At 37.2% G+C, this 24,314-nt stretch overlaps 1 protein-coding gene across 1 annotated transcript in view; it reads right to left on the reverse strand.

Moving 5' to 3' along the window:
• The window catches only part of LOC150075107 (uncharacterized), a 617,581-nt gene that overhangs the window by 316,550 nt on the left and 276,717 nt on the right, over positions 1-24,314 (reverse strand). Inside the window, exons 20-21 of the mRNA XM_090388926.1 lie at positions 13,605-13,703; positions 2,674-2,781 (exon numbers count right to left, since the gene is read on the reverse strand). Of these exons, the coding sequence (XP_090245052.1) occupies positions 2,674-2,781; positions 13,605-13,703 (207 nt within the window). The remainder of the gene's footprint in view (positions 1-2,673; positions 2,782-13,604; positions 13,704-24,314) is intronic.

Here is a 24,314-nt window from a genome sequence, read left to right on the forward strand (position 1 = left end):
CTCTATTTCCCTGTACAGTTCCTTATTATACTCATCAGAGTCATTAGGCCTATAGCACACTCCTACTCTCAATTTTGATCTCCCAATGCTTATGTCACACCAATAACTATCCAATAACTACCCTTCTCTCAAACTGTAAACAGAACCTTTGTTCACTTTTTCCCACTATCCTGGGATCATCAAAGTAGTAAGATGCAGTGCACAAGGCATAATGAGGGGGGGTCTTCCCTATAAGAATCAGGAAAATTAGACAAATATTAAAAACACGAATATCCCCTGCCCCAAAGTGACTGCAACACCAAATACCAAGTCAGCAGTATCAAAAACTAACCACCACACCCCCAAAATCTTAGCCACTGAACAGCAGGATAGAAAACAATTCCAGGCGACTGGGTGCCGTACAGCCCAGGCAAGTATGTCAGCTGCAACAACAGGAAAAAGGGAAAAATCACTCCACACCCAGCATACATTGTTACAGAATAACTTGAGATTCCATAATCCAACCAGAAAGATTTTTCCATCCACATATATCACAGAACAATCACACTTTGGAAAATATGCGAAAAGCAGCCTCATGAAACACCACTCCAATTCTAACAGGCTTTTGCAAGTCAAAAATATTAGTGGCCAGAGAGTTACTGACTACCTCCAATCAAATCTCACCCACAACAACTAATAATTAATAGGATTTCCCCATTAAGTCCACAAATAAAATCATAGTAACACTAGCAGACATTAAGACAGAGCGAAGTCATTGTATGTTCTTTTGTTTTTGGCAGTAACATAAACATTACTAGTGGTCCTGATGTGCGTGGTTTTTCAGAACTTTAGTTCCACATTTTACCTAGAGCAGAAGGGCTTAAACAAGCAAAAATATATGACCCTGTAAATTCAAAAATTGTCAGCAGGTGACTACAGTATTTCAAAAACCTATTTCCATATTATTTTATGCAAACTCAGAGATGTATGCAGTTTAGTAAATCAGAGATATATTTTCTGCAGAGTAATTTCAGTTATTTCAACCAACTTCAATTATATTTTATCAAATACAAAAATTAAACAAAAAAAAAGGACAGAGAATTTAATCTTAGACAACTAAGTACACACATAGTGCTAGCAAATCTTATAAAAAAATTATAGGTCCTGACTGCAATTTCTGTTCTTCTCAAACGTTTTTTCTAAACTATGAAATTTTTTTTTATTTGCTGTTTTTGCAAATATCCCTTGTATAAAAACTGCCTGTAAGTACAATACTGTGTGTATTGTACTTTAAGTATTGTACTGTTCATATACACTGAACTGGCTTTTGCATTAGCAACACCCTCTTGTGTAAGAATGGACTGGTCCATGACGTTGGTGAAGGCTTTAAGTATTGCACATGCTGCAATCATTTTTTGAGTGTCTGCAAGGAAAAATGGGTCAGCATTGAGCTCTTTCTCACTTCAAATGCACAATGATTGCAGGAGTAAGATATGCAGGTTCCAGTATCACGACAACAGTGAATACGATTAAGTGCTCCTATTCTGTGGTGTCATAAGTCTACTGTGACTGGCTCAACTGTAGTCTAACAACCAGTCGAAGGTCACATGCTGGACATCACATGTGGTCAAAGCCCATAGTGAGCACTGTGTAATTCATCTCATAACAAAGCAGTGAGAAGCACAGTGGCCCAACTAACCACCCAGTACAATGTAAGAACAGCAAGACCACTATCCACATGGACTATGTGCCAGACATTAGCTTGTACAGGCTATGAAAGTCAACAGCTGTGATGGGTACCCATGCTCACTGCAAGACACAAGAAAATGCACCTTGCACAGGCATGTTGGCACCAACACTGGACCACTGACATATGGAAATCTGTCACCTGGTCTGATGAATCCTGTTTCCAACTCTATCATGCTGATGGGTGTACCCACATTTCAAGAAAGCAACATGATGCATGGAACATGGATGTACTGATGGTGTTTACAGGCTGGAGGTGGTGGTATTATGATTTGGGGACTGTTTTCATGCATACCCTAGATCCTCCGATCACTGTTAATCAACAGCTCAACAGGAATGTCTACCTTTCTATTATCACTGACCAAGTACATCCCTTCATGATGACAGTGCACCCAGACAACTTTGACATTTATCAACAAGACAATGCACCATGTCGCAAGGCCCAGTATGTTGATATCTGGCCTCAGGAACAGGACAATGAATTCTCTGTCCTCTGATGTCCCAACTCACCTGATCTCAACCCTCATTTGAGCATGTTTGAGACCTACTGGAAAAGGACATTCAACACTGATCATACAACTGACAGTGTGCTAGCATTATTGGACACATTGTGCACTGCTATCCATGCATTGCACACATTGTGCAATGCATGGATAGCAGTACCACAGGACACCCTGCAACACCTTGTAGAGCCCATGCCAAGATGAGTACAGCTGTATTACAAGCAAAAGATAGCCCCCATGAGGTATTAAGCTGGTGTTGCTGATGCAACGTCAAATTAGTGTATGTAATGTATGAAATCTTAACTAAGAGTTTAAATTTTTGACAATGCTATTAATATATAAGATATAACACTGGCAGGATGCAAACTGACAGATGAGATACACTGGCCTAAATTATAATGTTTATGAAGAACATTTATGAACTCATTATTTTCCAAATGTTTACCTTTTTCCCTGAGGATCCCTGAACTCCAGGAATTCCTCTTGGACCAACAGCACCTTGTTCTCCTTTTCTTCCTGTCTCTCCTTTTGTACCAGATTCTCCTGGCAGCCCCTATATAAGAACAAAAAAACTACACTATCCTTCACTTCACAGTTGGAAGAAGTTAAAGAATGAAATTTTCTGATGTAAAACAAACAAGTGATAATCAACATAAAGTTGAGCTTTTAAGATATTTTAATTTTCTAGCTTACCATATAAGATTATTTAAGAATTTACATGAAAATAAATGTCTATAATACAATAAAAGTGACAAACACCTCACAAAGCTATATAATACACTTACTTGCAAAAAAAATTAGAAACCTTTTGCAACTGGCATCAGCAGATAATTAAATGTACAGTATGCAAATGTAAGTTGTCACAAGGTATAATCACAAGGTTCCTAGGTATCAGATGAATACTTTAGGCTTTCCAGGAGTTTCTTAGTCTATCCAGTCATGAGGAAGACAGATGATCTTTCTGATTATCAGAAAGATGTAACTGTTGGAGCATGCTCAGTGGAAGACAAAACGAGAATGCAACTCTAAAAGAAAGAAATGTGGCACTCCAAGAATAAGACCACAGAATTTAAAGCAAATTGTGTGTCAGAATAGGGGATCCAGTGTGCAAAAAATGACTGAAAAATTGAATTTTGGCAACCCATTTCCAACCAAACTATGTGGTGGAGTTGAAGAATCTGGGATCTGATAGTCATGTGCTATATGAAAGCCACTTCTTTCTGTGAAAAATTTAAATATAAGATTGGAGTGGAATAGTGGAAAAAGATGTAGTCTGACACATCTTGATTTCTGGTAGGATTTAAGTTTGTAGTGAACCTCATGAAGCCATGGATCCAGACCGTCTTGTTTTTTTTTTTTTTTTTTTTGATTTGGTAGTTGTTGGCACATCGGCTTCTGTGGCCATATTGCACCTCCCAAGGTTTTTGCAGTACTTTGATCCAAGCCCGAGGCGGGAATCGAACCCGCAACCTTTGGGTTGCCAGGCCAAGACCGTCTTGTGTCCACCATTCAAGTTGATGGAGGTGATATCATGGTATGAAGTATGTTCTGTTGGTATGAACTGGGTCTGCTCATACCATTAAAAGGTTATGTTACCTCTAATGGATATCTTTCTGTTATAGCAGACCAATTTCACCCTGCAATGGTTCATCTTTATCTAGATTGCAATGGATTCTTTCAAGTTGACAACACAACTATCTGGCATGCAAAAATTGTATCTGAATGGTTCAAAGAACAAGCACTCCCAATGTTTCCAACCTCTTTCCTGGCCACCTAATTCTCCATATCTGAATCCAACTGAGATATGTTAGAAAGGACATTTGGGCTTTGAGTACTCTACTGACCAAAAAGCTAACAAATACCTGATGGAAGAATGGTAAAATCTGCAGCTGGATTCCACCAGGTGTCTAGATTCAGACACCTGTTAGAATCCACACCACAACATGTACAAGGCTGTAATTCAGGCAAAGGATGACCAACCCTGCTAGATAGTGAATAAAAGGTTTCTAATTTTTTTTGCCAGTTAGTGTAGATACAAGCGTAATCAAATGAAAGTGAGTGTGAATAAATGGATTTGCATACATATATGGATTTTTTCACTTCTGAATTCTGTGGGTTTTACTACATAATATATGGGTTTCACTATATAATACATGAGTTTTAGTCCTGAAACTGACAGAATTACAGCATTAAAACTTTTTTATACTCTCATGGAGCAAGTTTGATAATTCTCTCTCTGTAATTATGAATCATTTCTAACTCATTTAAATGCCTTAATTTAGTTTCATAAGGAATATTTCAAAATTCATTCTTTGGAAAATCAAGGAAATTAGAAGTTAAGTAGGATATTTAATACTTCAAACAAATTAGATTGAGGAACAATATGCATCTATGTTTAAAATATTGCCTGCAGGCTAATAACCACCTACTCAGCAGAATGCTGAGAATTCTGTGACTTGTCTTTTACCATAGCATCTTTTAGGGTAAGGTTTAAATCATTATGTCATTGAATCTATTTTACATGAGTTTTGAAAGGCATTAGATAGCGAAATCAAATGATAAATGAAAAATAGGCACTTCACAAGATGTATTACTAATCTGGATTTATTTCTGCCATGTTAAATGGTAACAGTAATTTAGGCATTTCTGCTGGCAACAAATGCAAACACTCAGGATAAATGCCAAGAATAATTTTATTAATTTGATTATCTCTGGCATTTATCCTGTGGTTCTGCATCATCACCAAATGACATATCTAAATTACAGTGTAATTTAACAGCAATAAACCAGCATTATTAACATGTAGTGTGAAGTGCATCTTTTTTATCTGTCGTTATTAAATCTTTTCATTTTGAATTTAATTTGTATTTACATATGTTTATTATTCTATTTTCTGTGTTAATTTGATATTTCAAGTTGAGTTTTTTGATATGATAAAATTATAAAAATGGACTTGGATAGCAAATTAACATGGGAAATAGAATAATAAATCTATGGAAATACAAATTTCACTAGTGAAAATTTGGCTAACTAATGTGAGGTCCTATCAAGAATGCATTACTTGCATAACTATCCATATATGGATAGTTAATAACAGTATGGGAGGAAGGAAACACATAAGACACTTTTTATTTTTTTATATATATCTCATTTTTTAATTATTATTAAAGTGGAATCCCATTAGTATGTTCTCACTTATCGTGTGTTCCCACATAGTACAGTGATTTAGGACATCCCAATCCCATACAGAGATCCCGTTTACCATATTTATGATTCTGCTGAAGATTAAATTTCCCCGTATATGGGATATCATTAACCTATGGGATATGCCTATAAGTTAATGCTCTCTTGCTAAACAAAGAATGAGCAAAGAGTCTTGGAATTCAGACCAACAAACTCATGAGTAGAAATTCTCAGAAATCATGCCAAGAAGGCCACAGCTGGAGATTCTTTGCAGTTGCACCAACGTCGGCCAGGTGCCAAGTGGTAGGCTATCGCTGACCAAACAATTGCAGCAGCAATTGCTCAAGTTTCTTTTTCAAATGAGTACACTGAAGGAGGGGACTGTAGCCTGCAATCTCTACTGTTTTTCCAAGCCAGCTGCCAGAATCATTCCTTGTTCTTCTATTGGAATGAGCAGCAGCCTGGAAAGCAAGTTCCTGGGGAATTCAGGAACTGCTGGGAGTCATCATGAAACAAGTAAATACATGGGCTGTGTTAGGGTAACTAAGAGTAAGAACAGATGCATGTATACTTGCATGTACACCAATGCTAAGAGTATAATGAATAAATTTGATGAATTTGAAATGCTGGCCAAAACATCAGAGGTGGATATTGTTGGCATATCAGAGACATGGTATCACACATATATAAAGAATGCAGAATTGGTATTTGGAGAGTACAATGTGTATAGAAAAGATACACAGGAAAGGAGGAGTTATGCTTTTAGTTAAGAAACACATAAAATCTAAGGAAGTGCATTCACAGTTGACCTAGATGGACAGTGCAATGTTCAGTCAGTTTGGTGTGACAATAGCACTGGGAAAGCAAAAATGAGGGTAGGAATTTGCCATAGGCCTAATGACTCTGATAAGTACAATGAACAACTATACAGAAAAATAGAATGGGCCAGTAAATCAGAATGTCTTATAATGGGGGATATTTTAGCTTCCCAGATACTGAATGGAACATGTGGGTTGGTCACTCACACACTAGCAAGACTTTTGTGGATTTAATTGATAATTGTTTACTGCAGCAGCATGTTCGAGAGGCAACCAGAGGGGGAGTAATAGTATTGATCTGATCATCAGCGGTGATATTCATGCATTAAGAATTTACAGATAAAGGAACCACTAGGGGGCAGTGATCACAGTCTACTGATGTGGAATTTACTTAAAGATGTAACTACCATTAGGGGTAAAGGGAAGAGTTTTTGCTTTCGTAAAGGTAACTATAGTGGTCTCAGAGATTTTTTTAAATTCAATATAGTGGGACCAACAGCAAATTCTAAATGGAAAGCATTCAAGGAATTAATCTTTGAAGCTACAAGGCTTTTTATACCAAATAAGAAATACAGTTCAAGGTCTAGGCCCAAATGGATGTTAGATGAACTAATGATAAAAGAAATTCATGGGATGCATATAAATTGTCAGGAAACATAGAGGCCTATGATAGATATAAGCTAGTCTAGTAATCAAGTCACAAAGGAGGTTAGTCAAGTGAAGGCAGATAATGAGAAATCTTTGGAAAAGGATGCAAAGAAAAAGAGCAAAGATTTATTTACTTATATCAACTCTAGAAGGAAGGGTATCAGATTGGTCCACTTGATATCGATGGTTTGATATCAAGTGGACCAATCTGATACCCTTCCTTCTAGAGTGGTCCACTTGATATCGATGGTTTGAATGTAGTATATCCTGCACAGATAGCTACCAAACTGAATGAGTATTTTACATCTACATTCACATGAGGAATTCTGTAGGGAAGTAAAGAACAGAAGCTTATTAAACTCTAACAGGGAGCTAAATGATTTTATAATAACTGAGAGCAAAGTGGAGGAGAAATTGTTGAAGTTAAACATTAGAAAGGCATCTGGGGTGGATGGGATCTATCCAGTTATATTAAAGGAAGCAGCAAAGGAAGTAAGCAAAACCATACCCATAATTATGGCTAAGGGTTCGGTGTTGGGTACTTTGTTGTTTTCTGTATTTATCAATGATACTGATGAAGGTATATCAGGCTTAATGTTAAAGTTTGCAGATGATACAAAGATTGGCAGTGTTGTTAATGACAGTAGGCTACTGCAACAGGATCTAGAAATGTTGGGCAGATGGGCTGAGAGGTGGCAACTGAAGTTTAACACTGCCAAATGTAAAGTACTGCATATGGGTGGCAGTAACCCCACAGAAATGTACCAACTATGTGGTGTTAAACTCAGGATAATGGAGAATGAAAGAGACCTGGGGGTAATTGTGCAGTCAGGTATGGTTTTCTAACAGAGCAGGTCATGGGATCTTGTTAATAATATACAGGAATTTTGCTAGCAGGGATAAGGAGGTGATTATCCCCTTGTATAAGGCAATGGTCCGGCTACACCTTGAGTACTGCATATAGGTCTGAAGGCCTCATTTCAAGAAGGATGTAGAGTTATTAGAACGAGTACAGAGAAGGGTAACAAGAGTGGTGAGGGAAATAAAGGGTTGCTCTTATGAAGAAAGGCTTAAGTTTCGAAAATTGCAGCATCTGGAGACTAGGCACCTGCGAGATGATCTGATTGAGGTGTATAAGGCCTTGAATGTATTGAGCAGGCTCAATGCTGATGGGATTCTTCCTCTTGCTCAGATTACAAACTTAAGGAGGCATAAACTGAAATTGAGGAAAGACAAATGTCGAAGAGATGTGCAGAAATTTGCCTTTAGCCGGCGGGTAGTTGATTGCTAGAACAAACTTCCATCTGTCATTGTGGAAGTTGAAAGCTTAAATAAATTTAAGGAAAAAGTGGATAAACGTTTGGAGCAAATGGATGGGTGAAAAGGGAAGGTTTTTTTTGGCTGATGCTGTATAAGCTTGCTTTCTTGCATCATATGCCTCTACTAATGCTAATAGTGTGTGAAGAAGTAGTTATCCCTTATTGAGATGTGCAGTTTCATAATGGAAAAGAAACAAGAGAATGTCAAAAAATACTTCACTATTGTAGGATAATAGTGAAGAAAATCACACAAATGGAAGAAATTCTTACATGAAGCATGCAGATATATTTATTAGATGCTGAACAGCTCTATGATAATGTCCACATAGAAGAAAATTGAATCCCTGTTCAAAAACAGAGTAAGTGACAAGAGAAAATATATGTATGATGGGCAACATCCAGAGCTCAAGGAGGTGCTACTAAAGTGGTTCAAGCATATCATCAAACATATCAGTGGATGAAAGCATGATTCAAAGGCAGATGGTAAAAAAAAAAAAAAAAAAAAAAAAGACACGATCTTGTGTACTGCTGTATACACAGTGAAGGTCCTATGAGTGTAGAGATGGTGGATATGAGCAAAAACTATCTGCCAGCCATTCTTGAAAAATATGACCACCTTGATGAACACAACCCTAGAAATGGTTTCAATTAACACGAGATGGGCCTGTTTTTCCATTCAAAAGTGAGAAGTCCAGTGTGGATAAATTGAGCAAGGAAAGGCTTACAGTCCTGTTATGATACTTTCACTGTTGAAAAAAAGCCGTTCACTGTTGAAAAAAAGCCGTGAAGTAGGGTTAAATTTGAAAGTGTCTGCAATTCTGCCCAGACACGATAGGAGGGAGTATATGATGAGAGCCTTGTCGATCAATTCGGCCCTGGAAAGATTGTGCAAGGCTCAAGGGGTAGAATTTTTTTCAGCCTGGAATGTACTTGTTAACAGGAGAGATTGCTTCTACAGGGATGGGATACACTTAAATAGAAAGGGTGCAAGAATATTTGCTGATGCTATCGAGGCAGTGTTAGGTGGGTCGGAAAACTGCTAGCTTGGGGGGAGACAAAGACTAATGGATTAACAGTAGCCACTGGCCGAGGTGAAAGAGATTCTTGCACTGCTTCTATTGGAATGAGCAGAAGCCTGAAAAACAAGATGCAGGATATTTCAGAGACTGCTGGAAGTCATTGTGATACAAGTAAACACATGGGTTGTGTTAGGGTAGCTAAGAATAAAAACAAGTGCAGGTATACTTGCGTGTACACCAATGCTAGGAGTTTAGTAAATAAATTTGATGAATTTGAGGTATTGCTCAAAACATCAAAGGCAGATATTGTTGGGATATCAGAGACGTGGTGTCACACAGATATAAGGAATGCAGAACTGGAATTTGGGGAGTACAATGTGTATAGAAAGGATAGACAGGACAGGAGGGGAGGAGGGGTTATGCTATTAGTTAAAAAACACATAAAATCCAAGGAAGTGAAGCCAGTCGACATTGATGGACAGTGCAGTGTCGAGTCAGTTTGGTGTGACATAAGCATAGGTAAATCAAAATTGAGAGTAGGAGTGTGCTATAGGCCTAATGACTCTGATGAGTATAATAAGATACTGTACAGGGAAATAGAATGGGCCAGTAAATCAGAGAGTCTTATAATGGGGGATTTTAATTTCCCAGATATTGACTGGAATTTGTGGGTTGGTCACTCACACACTAGCAGGGCTTTTGTGGATTTATTGGATGATTGTTTTCTACACCAGCATGTTCGGGAGGCAACTAGAGGGAGTAATACTCTTGATCTGATTATCAGTAGTGATTCTTCATGCATTAGGAATCTGCAGATAAAGGAACCACTGGGTGGCAGTGATCACAGTGTGCTGAAGTGGGATTTACTCAAGGAGGTAACTACCATCAGAGGCAAAGGGAAGGGTTTTTGCTTTCGTAAAGGCGACTATGATGGTCTGAGACAGTATTTAAATTCTATACAGTGGGACCAACTGATGATGTTACCAACAGCAAATTCAAAATGGGAATCATTCAAGGAACTAATCTTGGAAGCTACCAGGCTTTACATACCAACCAAGAAATATTGTTCAAGGTTCAGGCCTAAATGGTTGTCAGATGAACTAATGAGACATATGGAAGAGAAGAAAAATGCATGGGATACATACAAATTAATGGGTGACATGGAAACCTATGATAGATATAAGTTGGTCTGTAACCAAGTCACAAAGGAGATTAGGCAGGCAAAGGCAGATTATGAGAAATCCTTGGCAAAGGACGCAAAGAAAAACAGAAAAGAGTTCTTTACCTATTTAAACTCAAGACGGAAAGGGATGAATCAGATTGGTCCACTGGATGTTGATGGTTCAACAGTTGAGGATCCTGCTCAGGTGGCTAACAATCTAAACGAGTATTTTGCATTTCCATTCACACATGAGGAGTTATTCAGGAAGGGGAATGTCGTAGGTGAAGTAAACATTGGCAGTGAGCTAGATTATTTTCTAATAACTGAGGGGAAAGTGGAGGAGAAATTGCTGAGGATAAACATAAAAAAGGCACCAGGGGTGGATGGGATCTATCCAGTTATATTAAAGGAGGCAGCAAAGGAAGTAAGCAAACCCCTAGCCATAATTATGAGAGCTTCTTTGGACTCAGGGGAGGTACCCATGGACTGGAGATGTGCAAATGTAACCCCAATTCACAAAGGAGGATCAAAGGCTGACACAAGTAATTACAGACCTGTTAGTTTAACTTCGGTTCCAGGAAAATTAATGGAGGCACTGGTTAAAGAAGCACTGCAGGATCATCTGGACAAGAATTCAGTTATAGCTCAGACACAGCATGGTTTTGTTAAGGGCAGGTCTTGTCTGACCAATTTAATTGGATACTATGATGTAGTCACAAAAGAACTGGATGCAGGGAATAACTTTGATATTATATATTTGGATCTTAGAAATGCTTTTGATACTGTTGCGCATGGAAGACTGCTGCACAAATTGGAGAAGTGTGGCATTGGAGGCAAATTGCTGCTATGGATAAAGGGATGGTTGAGTGGCAGAAGACAGAGAGTGGTAATCAATGGACACTGCTCAACGTGGACTAATGTTATTAGTGGAGTTCCTCAGGGTTCAGTGTTGGGTCCACTGTTGTTTTCTGTATTTATAAATGATACTGATGATGGTGTATCAGGCTTAATGTCCAAGTTTGCAGATGATACCAAGGTTGGCAGGGTTGTTAAGGACACTACTGATACTATGCTGCTGCAACAGGATCTGGAAAGGTTGAGCAGATGGGCTGAGAGGTGGCAAATGAAGTTTAACATTGACAAATGTAAAGTACTACATATGGGAAACAGTAACCCCAGATCAACGTATCAACTCTGTGGCACTACGCTGGCAGTGGTAGAGAATGAAAAGGACCTGGTGGTAATTGTGCAGGCAGATATGAAGTTCTCTGAGCAGTGCAGACGAGCTGCAAGGGTAGCTCATGGTGTCTTGTCAATGTTATACGGGAATTTTTCTAGCAGGGATAAGGATGTGATTATTCCCTTGTATAAGGCATTGGTCAGGCCACACCTTGAGTACTGTATACAGGTCTGGAGGCCTCATTTCAAGAAGGATGTAGAGCTGCTCGAACGAGTACAGAGAAGGGCAACAAGATTAGTGAATGGAACAAAGGGTTGCTCTTACGAAGAAAGGCTTAAGTTTTGCAAATTACAGAGCCTGGAAACTAGGCATCGGCGAGGTGATCTGATAGAGGTGTATAAGGCTTTGAATGGCTTGAGCATGCTCAATGCCGATGGGATTCTTCCTCTTGCTCAGAATAATCACCTGAGAGGGCATAAATTCAAATTGAGGAAGGACGGATGTCGGATAGATGTGCGGAAATTTGCCTTTAGCCAGCGGGCAGTTGGTTTGTGGAATAGACTCCCATCGCTTGTTGTTGAAGTTGATAGCCTAAATAAATTTAAGGCTCAGCTGGACAGGTATTTCGAACGAACGGAGGGGTGAAATGGGAGTAGTGTTTTTTTTTTTTTTTTTTTTTGGCTGATGCTGAATAAGCTTGCTTTCTTGCATCATATGCCTCTACTAATACTAATGCTAATGCTAATGCTACATACAATGAAAGTGGAACAGAGAAGCTAGTAACATGGATGACAGAGAAAGCAAAACTACCATGATGTTTAAAGAGTGTGTGTGCCTTCCCTTGCACTTATCACTTGAACACTAAGACATGGATAACATCACCCATTCTTGAATCCTTTTATGAGCATTAGATGACAAAAAATGGGGTCGAAGAAGAGAAAAATTTTGCTCTTCATAGATCTGTGTGCAGTCCATTCTTCTAACACCTAATATCTGCAGTATGTAAAAGTGGTGTTTCTCCTAGCCAATTGTACTAATCACCTTCAACCTCTTGATCAAATTATAATTCAGTGTGTTTGAAGAAAAATTATAGAAAGAGATTCTTAAAAAAGATGCTGGCTTTTGTACACACCATGCAGAAGATTTTGATACTGGATGTGATGCACTTCATAAAATCTGTGTGGGATTCTGTTGATGCAAACACCATAAGGAACTGTTTCAGTAAAGTGGGCTTTCAATTGTATACTATCTGAATGTTTCCTGGTAGCAGATACAGACAATCAAATGATAAAATCAGATAAATGGTAGCAAGTTGTTGGGAATGATATAAGTGGAGAAACCATTATATTGTACTGGAAACAATCTGGAAGTATTATAATTGTAAATATAGTAGGGATAACTGAATTTTTGCAGGTAGGTACATTATGGTAAGTACCAATTTTTATATGATTCTTTTTCCGTACTGGAATGCTATTAACACTATAAGAATATCTGTCATGACTATGACAAAATCGTTTCAGCATACCTACCTACCTACGCTGACTCATCCTTCAGGTTTGCAATTACAAGGGAACCTGAATACTTATGAGAAATTGAATGCTTCCTGCTCGAGTGAGAATAAACGTACATAACTCTGTCAGACATTTCAATTATGTATACCAAATATTACACAGCCTTTTTAATTGCAAAGTACAGACCTGGTGTACAGACTTAAAGTACAGATATGTATAAGATACATATAAACTGATATGTATATAAAATGAATATTAAAATGAAAATTGAAACTTAACAAAAAATAAATAAGGCTGTCTTCATATAAAAAAAATCGAAATACTTCCTTTAAATATTTGGTTATTCAAATTGGTGTTAAAGTTATATATATATATACATAAAAGAACTTTAATTAGTTTGGTTCAAACAACCAAACTAATTAAAAAAAAAACATTAAATGTTTAAAAGACCAAATAATCTATACAGCTATAACACTTAACACTTGAACAACCCAATATTGCTACAATTATTTAAAAAACTACAATTTACTTCTTACTTGAGCACCTTTAGGCCCAGCTACACCAGGACTACCTATTAAGCCAGGAGGCCCACGTGCTCCAGGAAATCCAGCAGCTCCTGATGGACCACGGTCGCCCTATTAAAAAAGTATGGAAATCTTAAGTTTCATTCAAGCACAAAGAATTCTATAATTCATAGAAAGTTTTACTATTTCTTAATATTCTCAACTGTATTAATCTTAATCCAGTTGCCTTATATTTATAAATTTTATTTATAAAAAAAAAATAACTATTAAGTGTGCAATGAACTAAATGATAATTCACATTTTTGGAAATTATTTGTTGTCAAGTTCTGCAGTGATGCAATATTATAAATTGTATACTGGTTCATTTATTCAATAATCATTACATAACTGTTTAAGAAATTACATAGCTACTTTCACTGTGCAATACTTAAAAAAAATATATGTTCAGATAAATAAGAAGTAGTTATTATATTTTAAGAGTCATGTACAAAATATGCTGAAGCAATCATTTCTATTGAAACATTCTTCTGGCACATAATAACTGCATAGTTTCCTCTATATAACCAACAGTACTCTACTCATATGTATAATCTTGTTTTCATTTTGTAATGTTCCCACAGAAGGTCCTTTCTGCCTACCAGTGCACTCTAAAAAAATAATATGTACATATTATATTTCATGTCAAATCTTAATTCTCTTATGAACATTTGGAGTGAGTGCAGTATAATACTATACATCAAATGTTCATAAGGAGATCAATGTCACAGTGTTTTCTGGAATAGCTGGTCAGTGAAAATAATTCATAAACTTGGCCAAACTTGACAATGTATTTTCCACATAAATGCAAAAAAAACTTCTTTAAAATTCATTTCTGGAAGTTTCTTCATTGTACTTGTCATAGCTGCCATAATTTCTCCTTCACCAGAAAATCATTATACCTTTAATGAATTCTTTAGTTTCTGAAAGAAAATGAAACCCACATTGAACAAGATCATGTGAATGAGGAGAATTATGAGAATAAGACAGTTATAGAGCATTTGGAAAGGTATTCAGAAATTATTGCCACATAATGACCTGAAGCACCATCAACTGAATAAAGTGGGAGACAAGTTTGCCATTTGCAGATATGCAAGATATCTCACACCTTGCATTCATCCTCAATGATATCACATCTGCCTTTGAAGTACTTGTACCATTCAAATATTCTACCTTTTGATAAAACTTTTTGCCATATGTATCAACAATCACTTATACAATTTTTGACGGCAATTTTTTCAACAAAAAGCAAATTTTCATAGATCTTTGCTTAAAAAAATAAAAGAGAGATGTTTTAAAGAACAGTGATAGGAAATTACTTGTCATTAATAACAGATAAAATTAAATGTTTGCACATGTGCAACCAAAAAAAACCACCTACTTGTTAAAAATATTTGACATTCCAGAATACAAAATAAAAAGCTTTTCCTATTTGATCTTCACATATTTTTAACAAATTCAATCCTAATACATGATAATACTATTGCATGGTTAAAAATTATAAAAGCTGCCAGGGAAACAATAACTGTTACACTGAACCAAATGCATGAACATAATGTATGATAATACCTGGTTAGAGTTAGACTATGTAATTTGTTCAGAACACAAGAAATCACAAAATTAGCCACCTCTCATGTCTAGATGTTTCAAGCTTTGAGACTTTTAAGTTTACATGTTAAGTTAATGATCTGAAGTTGCATAATATGAATGAGGGAATATTATTATCTTGATAAACAATGTTAAAAATAATTAGTAAATAACAGAAAGGGTTAAAATAAACTTTTATAAAATCTACACCTAATTTTAAAATAGACGCTCTGTGATGATATTACAAGACTGGAAGAAACCAGAAAAACTGCCAAATTATGGGAATTGAAATTATGGATGTTCAACCATACTTCCATATCAAATTTTGCTAATTTATATCAATTATTTAGATAACTAAAGTAAAACCTGGCTGAAGTGTAAAGGTCCAAAATACATTCATTTCAATTTAAACAGGTTCATACAAGTCAGAATATATGATGAATTTGAGGTGTTGGTCAAAACATCAAAGGCAGATATTATTGGGATATCAGAGACGTGTCACACAGATATAAGGAATGCAGAACTGGAATTTGGGGAGTACAATGTGTACACAAAGGATATACAGGATAGGAAGGGAGGAGGAGTTAAGCAGCATGTTCAGGAGGCAACTAGAGAGAGTAATACTATTGATAGGATTATCAGTAGTGCTTCTTCATACATTAAGAATCTGCAGATAAAGGAACCACTAGGTGGCAGTGATCACAGTGTGCTGATGTGGGATTTACTCAGAGGTAACTACCATCAGGTGTAAAAGGAAAGGTTTTTGCTTCTGTAAAGGTGACTATAGAGGTCTGAGACAGTATTTAAATTCTATATGTTGGGACCACCTGATGATGCTACCAAAAAACAGCAAATTCAAAATGGGAAGCATTCAAAGAATTAATCTTGGAAGCTAATAGGCTTTTCATACCAACTAAGAAATATTGTTCAAGGTTTAGGCCTAAACATATGCCAGATGAACTAATGAGACATGTGACAGAGAAGAAAAATGCATGGGATACATATAAATTAACAGGTGATAAGGAAGCCTATGATAGATATAAGCTGGTCTGTAACCAAGTCACAAACAAGGTTAGGCAGGAAAAGGAAGATTACGAGAAATCTTTGGCAAAGGATGCAAAGAAAAACAACAAAGAGTTCTTTACTTATGTAAACTCTAGAAAGAAGCGGATGAATCAGATTGGTACACTTGATATCGATGGTTCAACTGTTGATGATCTTACTCAGGTAGCTAACAAACTAAATGAGTATTTTGCATCTACATTCACACACGAGGAGTTATTCACGGAGGAGGATGCCAGAAGTGAATTAAACTCTGGCAGTGAGCTAGATGATTTTGTAATAACTGAGAACAAAGTGGAGGAGAAATTGTTGAAGATAAACATAAGGAAGGCAACTGGGGTGGATGGGATCTATCCAGCTATATAAAAGGAGGCAGCAAAGGAAGTAAGCAAACCCTTAGCCATAATTATGAGAGCTTCCTTGAACTCAGGGGAGGTACCCATGGATGGGGTACCAGTTATTATTATACCAGTAAGTTAATTACGGACCAGTTAGTTTAACTTCTGTTCCAGGGAAATTAATGGAGGCACTGGTTAAAGAAGCACTGCAGGATCATCTAGACAAGACTTCAGTTATAGCTCGGACACAGCATGGTTTTGTTAAGGGGAAGTCTTGTCTAACCAATTTGATTGGATACTATGATGTGGTCACAAAGGAACTGGATGCAGGGGATAACTTTGATATCATATATTTGGATCTTAGAAAGACTTTTGATACTGTTGCACATGGAAGACTTCTGCACAAATTGGAGCCGTGTGGCATTGGAGGCAAATTGCTGCTATGGATAAAGGGATGGTTCAGTGGGAGAAGAAAGAGAGTGGTAATCAATGCACACTGTTCTTTGTGGACTAATGTTATTAATGGAGTCCTTCAGGATTCAGTGTTGGATCCATTGTTGTTTTCTGTATTTATTAATGATATTGATGATGGTATATCACGCTTAATGTCCAAGTTTGCAGATGATACGAAGTTTGGCAGGGTTGTTAATGACACTATTATGCTGCTGAAACAGGATCAAGAAAAGTTGAGGAGATGGGCTGAGAGGTGGCGACTGAAGTTTAACATTTACAAATGTAAATTACTGCATATGGGAAGCAGTAACCCCCAGAGTAACATATCAACTGTATGGTACTACACTGACAGTGGTAGAGAATGAAAAGGACCTGGGGGTAATTGTGCAGGCAGATATGAAGTTTTCTGAACAGTGCAGATGGTCTGCAAGAGTAGCTCATGGTATCTTGTCAATGATATACAGGAATTTTTCTAGCAGGGATAAGGAGGTGATCATCCCCTTGTATAAGGCAATGGTCAGGCCACACCTTGAGTACTGTATACAGCTCTGGAGGCCTCATTTTAGGAAGGATGTAGAGCTGCTGGAGCGAGTGCAGAGAAGGGCAACAAGATTAGTGAATGGAACAAAGGGTTGCTCTTATGAAGAAAGGATTAAGTTTTGGAAATTATTGTTGTCTGGAGACTAGGCACTGGCGAAGTGATCTGATAGAGGTGTATAAAGCCTTGAATGGTTTGAGCATGCTCAATGCCGATGGGATTCTTCCTCTTGCTCAGAATAATCACCCGAGAGGGCATAAATTCAGATTGAGGAAAGACAGATGTAAAATAAATGTGCGGAAATTTGCCTTTAGCCAGCAGGTAGTTGGTTGGTGGAACAGACTTCCATCCCTTGTTGTGGAAGTTGATAGCCTAAATAAATTTAAGGCTCAGCTGGACAGGTATTTCGAATGAATGGAGTGGTGAAATGGAAGTGTTTTTTTTTTTTTTGGCTGATGCTGCATAAGCTTGTTTCTTGCATCATATGCCTCTACTAATGCTAATGCTAATCATCTAGACAAGACTGCAGTCATAATTCAGGCAGCCTGAGCTTGTTAAGGAGAAGTCTTGTCAGACCAATTTGATTGGAAACTATGATGTGGTCACAAAGGAACTGAATGAAAAAAGTAATTTTTATATTATATTCTTGGATTTGAGGAAAGCTTTTGATACTGTTGAACATTAAAGACTACTGTACAAATTGGAGCAGTATAGCATTAAGGGGAAGTTTCTACAATGAATAAAAGGGTGGCTGAGTGGGAGAAGACACAGAGTGGTAAATAATGTACACTGCTTGTCATGGACTAATGTTATTAGTGGAGTCCCCCAGGGTTTAGTGTTGGGCTGATTGCTGTTTTGTATATTTATCTATATTTGTATATGTATATACACTGTGCTGCCACTTTATTACACCTACACCTACCTACCTGCTACACCTACCTAGTAGCGTGTCGAGCCTCCTTTAGCCTTCAAAACAGCCTGAATTCGTCTAGGCATGGATTGAACAATATGCTGAAAACATTGTGCAGGAATGGAGTACCATGTAGACATGAGTGTGTCACGTAGTTCCTTGAGCTTCAATGGAGGTGTAGGCTTGCAGCGAACAGCCCTTTCCAGCTCATCCCAAAGATGTTCAATAGGATTGAGATCCGCGGACTGAGCAGGCCACTGTAGCAAAGAAAAGCCATTGTCATGTTCCTGGAACCATTCCATAGTGATTCAGGCTTTGTGCACTGACAAATTATCCTGCTGGAAGTAACCATCTGACTGAGGATAAACTGTCAAGATGAACAGATGCACTTGGTCAACAACAATGTTTAGGTACGATGTGGCATTCAGACGTGAATCTATGGATATCAATGGACCCAACATGTGCCAAGAAAACATTCTTCAAACCAAAACACTGCCCCCATCATCTTGCACAGTAGTCGTCAGACATGACGGTTCCATGGATTCATGTTATTTTTGCCAAATTCTGAGACTTCCATCAACATAATGCACCAGGAACTTCGACTCGTCAGACCAAGCAACTGTTTTCCAATCCTCGACAGTCCAGTGCCCACAGGAGGTGTGCTCTCTTGTTCTTAATTGCAAAGGCATGCGATGTGGCCGTCGGCTGTTCTAGCTCATTTGTGACAAAGTGCGACTAGTGGTCCATTGTGATATTTGTTCTGTGCACCAAGGTTGTATTCTGAAGTGATGTGTGACATTGTGGCCCATCTGTTTGCTTGCACAATTCTAGCCATCCTCCTCTGACCTCTCTCATCAACAAGGGATTTTCTTCTGAAGGAGTGCCGTTGAGAGGATGTTTTCTGTTCATTGCACCATTCTCGATACACCTTGAACCTGTGGTGCGTGAAAAGTTTCAGAGATGCTTTGTCTATCACATCTTGCACCTACTACCATGCCACATTCGAAATCCGTTATATCACTCCTTTTCCCCATTCTTGCTACGGTTTGTATGCTTAACTGATACTAGAAAGGGTTGTTCTGCTGCATTTATATCCACAACTGTGATCATGTGACTTGCAACGTTGTGGGATAAACCATTTGTGTGCACAGCAGGGGTGTACCTAATAAAGTGGCAGCACAGTGTATATAACTATAGATAAATTTGTAGGTTTCTTAATGACAGTAAATACATTATGCTACTGCAACAGGATCTAGAAAAGTTGGGCAGATGGACTGTGAAGTGGCAACTGAAGTTTAACATTGACAAATGCAAAGTACTCCATATGGGTAGAAGTAACTCCAGAAAAAAAGTACCAGCTGTGCGGTACTACACTCAGGATAGTAGAGAATGAAAAAGACCTGGGAGTAATTGTGATGTCAGATATGAAGTTTTCTGAGCAGTGAAGACAGGCTGCCAGACCAGGTCATGGGGTCTTGTCAATGATATACAAAAATTTTGCTAGTAGGGAAAAGGTGATTATCCCTTTGTATAAGCAATGGTCAGGCCACGCCCTGTACACACTACTCAAGGCGTGGTCAGGCCACGCCTTGAGTAGTGTGTACAGGTCTGGAGGCCTTATTTTAGGAAGAATCTAGAGTTGCTAGAATGAGCAAAAAGAAGGCAACAAGGTTGGTCGGGGGAACAAAGGGATCCTCTTACCAAGAAAGGCTTAAGTTCTGCAAATTACAAGGTCTGGAGATCGGGAATCTGCAAGGTGATCTGATTGGGGTGTATAAGGCCTTGAATAGATTGAGCAGGCTCAATGCTGATGGGATTCTTCCTCTTGCTCAGATTATGAACCTGAGGGGGCGTAAATTCAAATTGAGGAAAGACAGTTGTAGAATAGATGTTTGGAAATTTGCCTTTAACCAGGAGTTGATTGCTTTAACAAACTTCCATCTGTCATTGTGGAAGTTGATAGCTTAAATAAATTTAAGGAAGAACTGGACAAACTTTTAGAGCAAATGGATGTGCGAAATGGGATTTTTTTTTTGGCTGATGCCATATAAGCTTGCTTCCTTGCATCATATGCCTCTACTAATGCTAACGGTCATTTAATATATGCAAAAAAAAAAAAAAAAAAAATTAATAAATAAACAAATAATTTCACAAAAAAATGTCATAACTGTAATCAAACATAGCCACATGCTGGATTCCCCCACGTACAAATGCACTCTTGATTTCTCTAAAAGTAACATTAAACTAGTTATCAGTTTGCCCCAGAGCTCTATGATTATCTCACTTAGCTGTAATTAGTACCCTAGTTATCGTTATGTTACAAATGAGTGGTGGTGTTATAAGAGAGAAATGTTACTCTTTTTTGCATGACCTGCAAGTATTAAATAGCAAATAATATCCCCAAAAAAAAGAGATTTAATTCCACACATAAAAGGTAAAATTTCACAACTGTAATCAAATGTACATTTTTCCATTGTCAGCACCAGCAAGCAATGCAACTGTACATATCTTTTAATAGATGTACAATACAATTTTAGATAATAACACTGCTGTTTTAATGCACAGCTCATGCACATTAAGCTGCATGACTATTATGGCAGCAAAAACAAAACTCTGTGATCTTTTTTTATTGTGCGTGAAAGTAAAAATTATTTTTAATACCTTATTGTGAGCTCCTTAAGAATAATGGTTAATTTTTTTATTTGAAACTATTTTTTTTTCTGAAGTGCATTCACTGCCACTCACTTTCAAATTAGTAGTAGTAAGGCCAAACAATGCAAAGAAGCAGACACTTTCTGCATCAGTCAAAAAAAATATCAACCATAAAAATTATAAATAAATAAAAAAAATAAAACAGAATATTCATACTATTCCTATGCCCACAATGTAATCGTCCAATTCCACTTTGAATTTAGTCGGACTCACTGGCCCTGCCATGTTGGGAGATAATTTTTTCCAGTGTTTAACAACCAGCTGCCCACAGCTGAACTTCATGAGATCTAATCTTCTGTTATTCCCTGATATTTAATATTTGTGTTTCATTTCACCTACAAAGGAGGAACAGAGCTGTCTTGTTCATGTTACTCAACCCCTATTGAACTTTACACCTCAATTAAATCTCCTTTTTGATGTCTAGTTGTCAAATTTTTCTGTCCACACCAGCTAAGCTGTTCATACATGCACTAATTCGCACTCACCACTAATCTAGTTACTCATCTTTGAACTCTCTCTCTCTCTCTCTCTCTCTCTCTCTCTCCAAAACGTCTGTCTTTTTTTTTGTGCAGTCTTCAGACCTGAATACAACATTGTAAATGACCTAATCATCATCTTGCATAGAGCAATAATGATATCCTGCTCCCTATTGGAAAAAGGACAGGATAGCTGCCTATTTACAACACTGATTGAAAAATTTCATATCAGATCGAATTGTAACACCTAAGTCTTTATTGTCTTGAAACACCTTTAGATCCTCTCCTCCCAGCTTATTCATGACTCTAGGATTTCTATTTCCCAAATGCATAACCTTATACTTAAAAGCATTAAACTTCATTTGCCATTTTTTTGGATTATATATGCAACCAATCCAAGTGTTTTTGAAGCATAATAACCTGGCTTGAATTGTTAACCATCCTTCCCATCTTCAAATCATCAGCAAAACTGACAGCTTTCCTTGGATACCATCATCAGTGTCATTCATGAAAATTAGAAATAGGAGAGGCCCCAATAGCAAACCCTAAGGGACCCCACTTGTTACACTGGTTTCACCGTGAAGACATTTATGACACCCCTTCGACTCCTAACTTTCAGAGCCAACTTGCAATCCAGCACAGGATCTTACCAGTAAATCCAACTTATTCTACTTTATACTGCAGGTTTGAGGGATAGTATTAAAAGCTTTACTGAAACCCAGCTACACAATGGCAAAATTGTTACCTTCATCCAACTGCTTAATGACTACATCATAATAATTTTTGTCAGGCGTGACCTCCCCTTAACAAACCTATGTTGGGATCTACTCAAGATACCATTCTTATTGAGATAGTTTTGAATCACATCCTTAACCAAAGACTCTGATTTTCCTTCCACAAAAATTCTTCACAGACTAAATTTACCTAACCTATTTAGCACCGCATTTGCACTCTCAGCATCTCTAGTCCAAGGGAATCTTTCCAGAGTGCACTGAAAATTGAGTGTACATGCAGTGACTAGAAATGCACAGAACCTGCATTGGGAAATCATGCATTTTACTTTATATCATTAACAATCAATGAATTCTACCCCTCCCCAAGCAATTAAAACAAACTGGATTATAAGTACACTTGTAACACAAGTTACAATCATGAGATCACTGTGATACTGTTATTCAATTCTTGAGAAAGTGAATCAAAATGTAAAATTTAAAGGTAGCATATATGATATATGCATATACCATGTCACAGAAAGGAGTCAATGTGAATGAAGACTACTAAAACCATTTACAATTTGTAGATGATATTGTCATCATAAGCCATGATCCCGAAGAATTTGAGGAAAATCTTAATCAGTTATGCAGAGTTAGTAAGGATTTTGGACTAAAGATGAAGATGGTTAAAACAAAAGTAATGATGAACAAGTATGCCACAGAAAGGTATATAATCATTGAAGGAGCAGAAATTGAAAAGGTGGATTCATATACTTATCTTGGAAAAGCCATTAGGTATAATAATGATAAATGGCTGAAAGTCGAGAGAAAAATTAATTTCGGATGGATAGCATTCAGGAAATATAGGCACATACTGAGGAGCAATATCCTAATTTCAGGAGTAATTATGTTTCAGAGTGCACCGCAAGTGCACTCTGAAACATAAAATAATGAACTAATGTATACTCCCCACCATGACTTATGGAAGTGAAACTTGGACACTCACTAAAAGAATGGAAGAGTAGCTGAAGATTACACAGTGAAGAATGGAACAAATTATATTAGTAATCAGACCACTGGATAAGAAGAGAAACACAGGGATTAGGCAGCAAAATCAAGTAAAGGACATTCTAATCAAAACTAAAGAACTGAAATAGGACACATAGCTTGAAGACATAATGACAGATGGACTAAGAAAATAACAGAATGGTACCCAAGAGGGGCTAAAAGAAAACCTGGAAGATAACAACGGAGATGAACAGATGAAATTCAAGAGTTTGTGGGCAGTAAATGGATGGCCATTGCACAAAACAGAAGGAACTGGAAAGTTGCTGGAGAGATCTTCATCCTGCAGTGGATTGGGAATGGCTAATGACGATACCATATATGCTACCTTTAAATACATGTCTATTTCAAAAACTCCATACTAAAGTTAATGTAAATCCCTATATTGTTGGCTGGAGAATGGTAGTAACTTCTAAGTACACATGTAGAATAATCTGATACTGAATTAATAAGAATATATACTGTATTCCACTTCTGTCATTTGACATTTAACTTTGGGATGCAAAGTTAAAGTGCATACCACTACAGTTACACTTAAAAAAAATAAATAAAAAATTATAGAATACTTTAATTTCAAATAGCAGGGAAAAAAACAAAAAACAAAAGCATTTCTACCTACAAAAACAAATTTAAAGGATGACATAATGGCAGAGAGAAAAAAATACAATTATTTACAGAGACACTGTACATTCACATCATTATAAAATGTAATACCTAAAACAAATACCAACAATTATGTAAATGACTGCTCAAGAATGCTTACATAAAACCAGAAAACGAACAAGAAAAGTACCTATGTTTTACAGAAGGTAGGTACTTTTCTAGTTCAAAA

Source organism: Mastigoproctus giganteus, chromosome 14 (genome assembly GCF_048544385.1).
Source record: "Mastigoproctus giganteus isolate SK-2022 chromosome 14, ASM4854438v1, whole genome shotgun sequence".
Classification (NCBI taxonomy): domain Eukaryota; kingdom Metazoa; phylum Arthropoda; class Arachnida; order Uropygi; family Thelyphonidae; genus Mastigoproctus; species Mastigoproctus giganteus.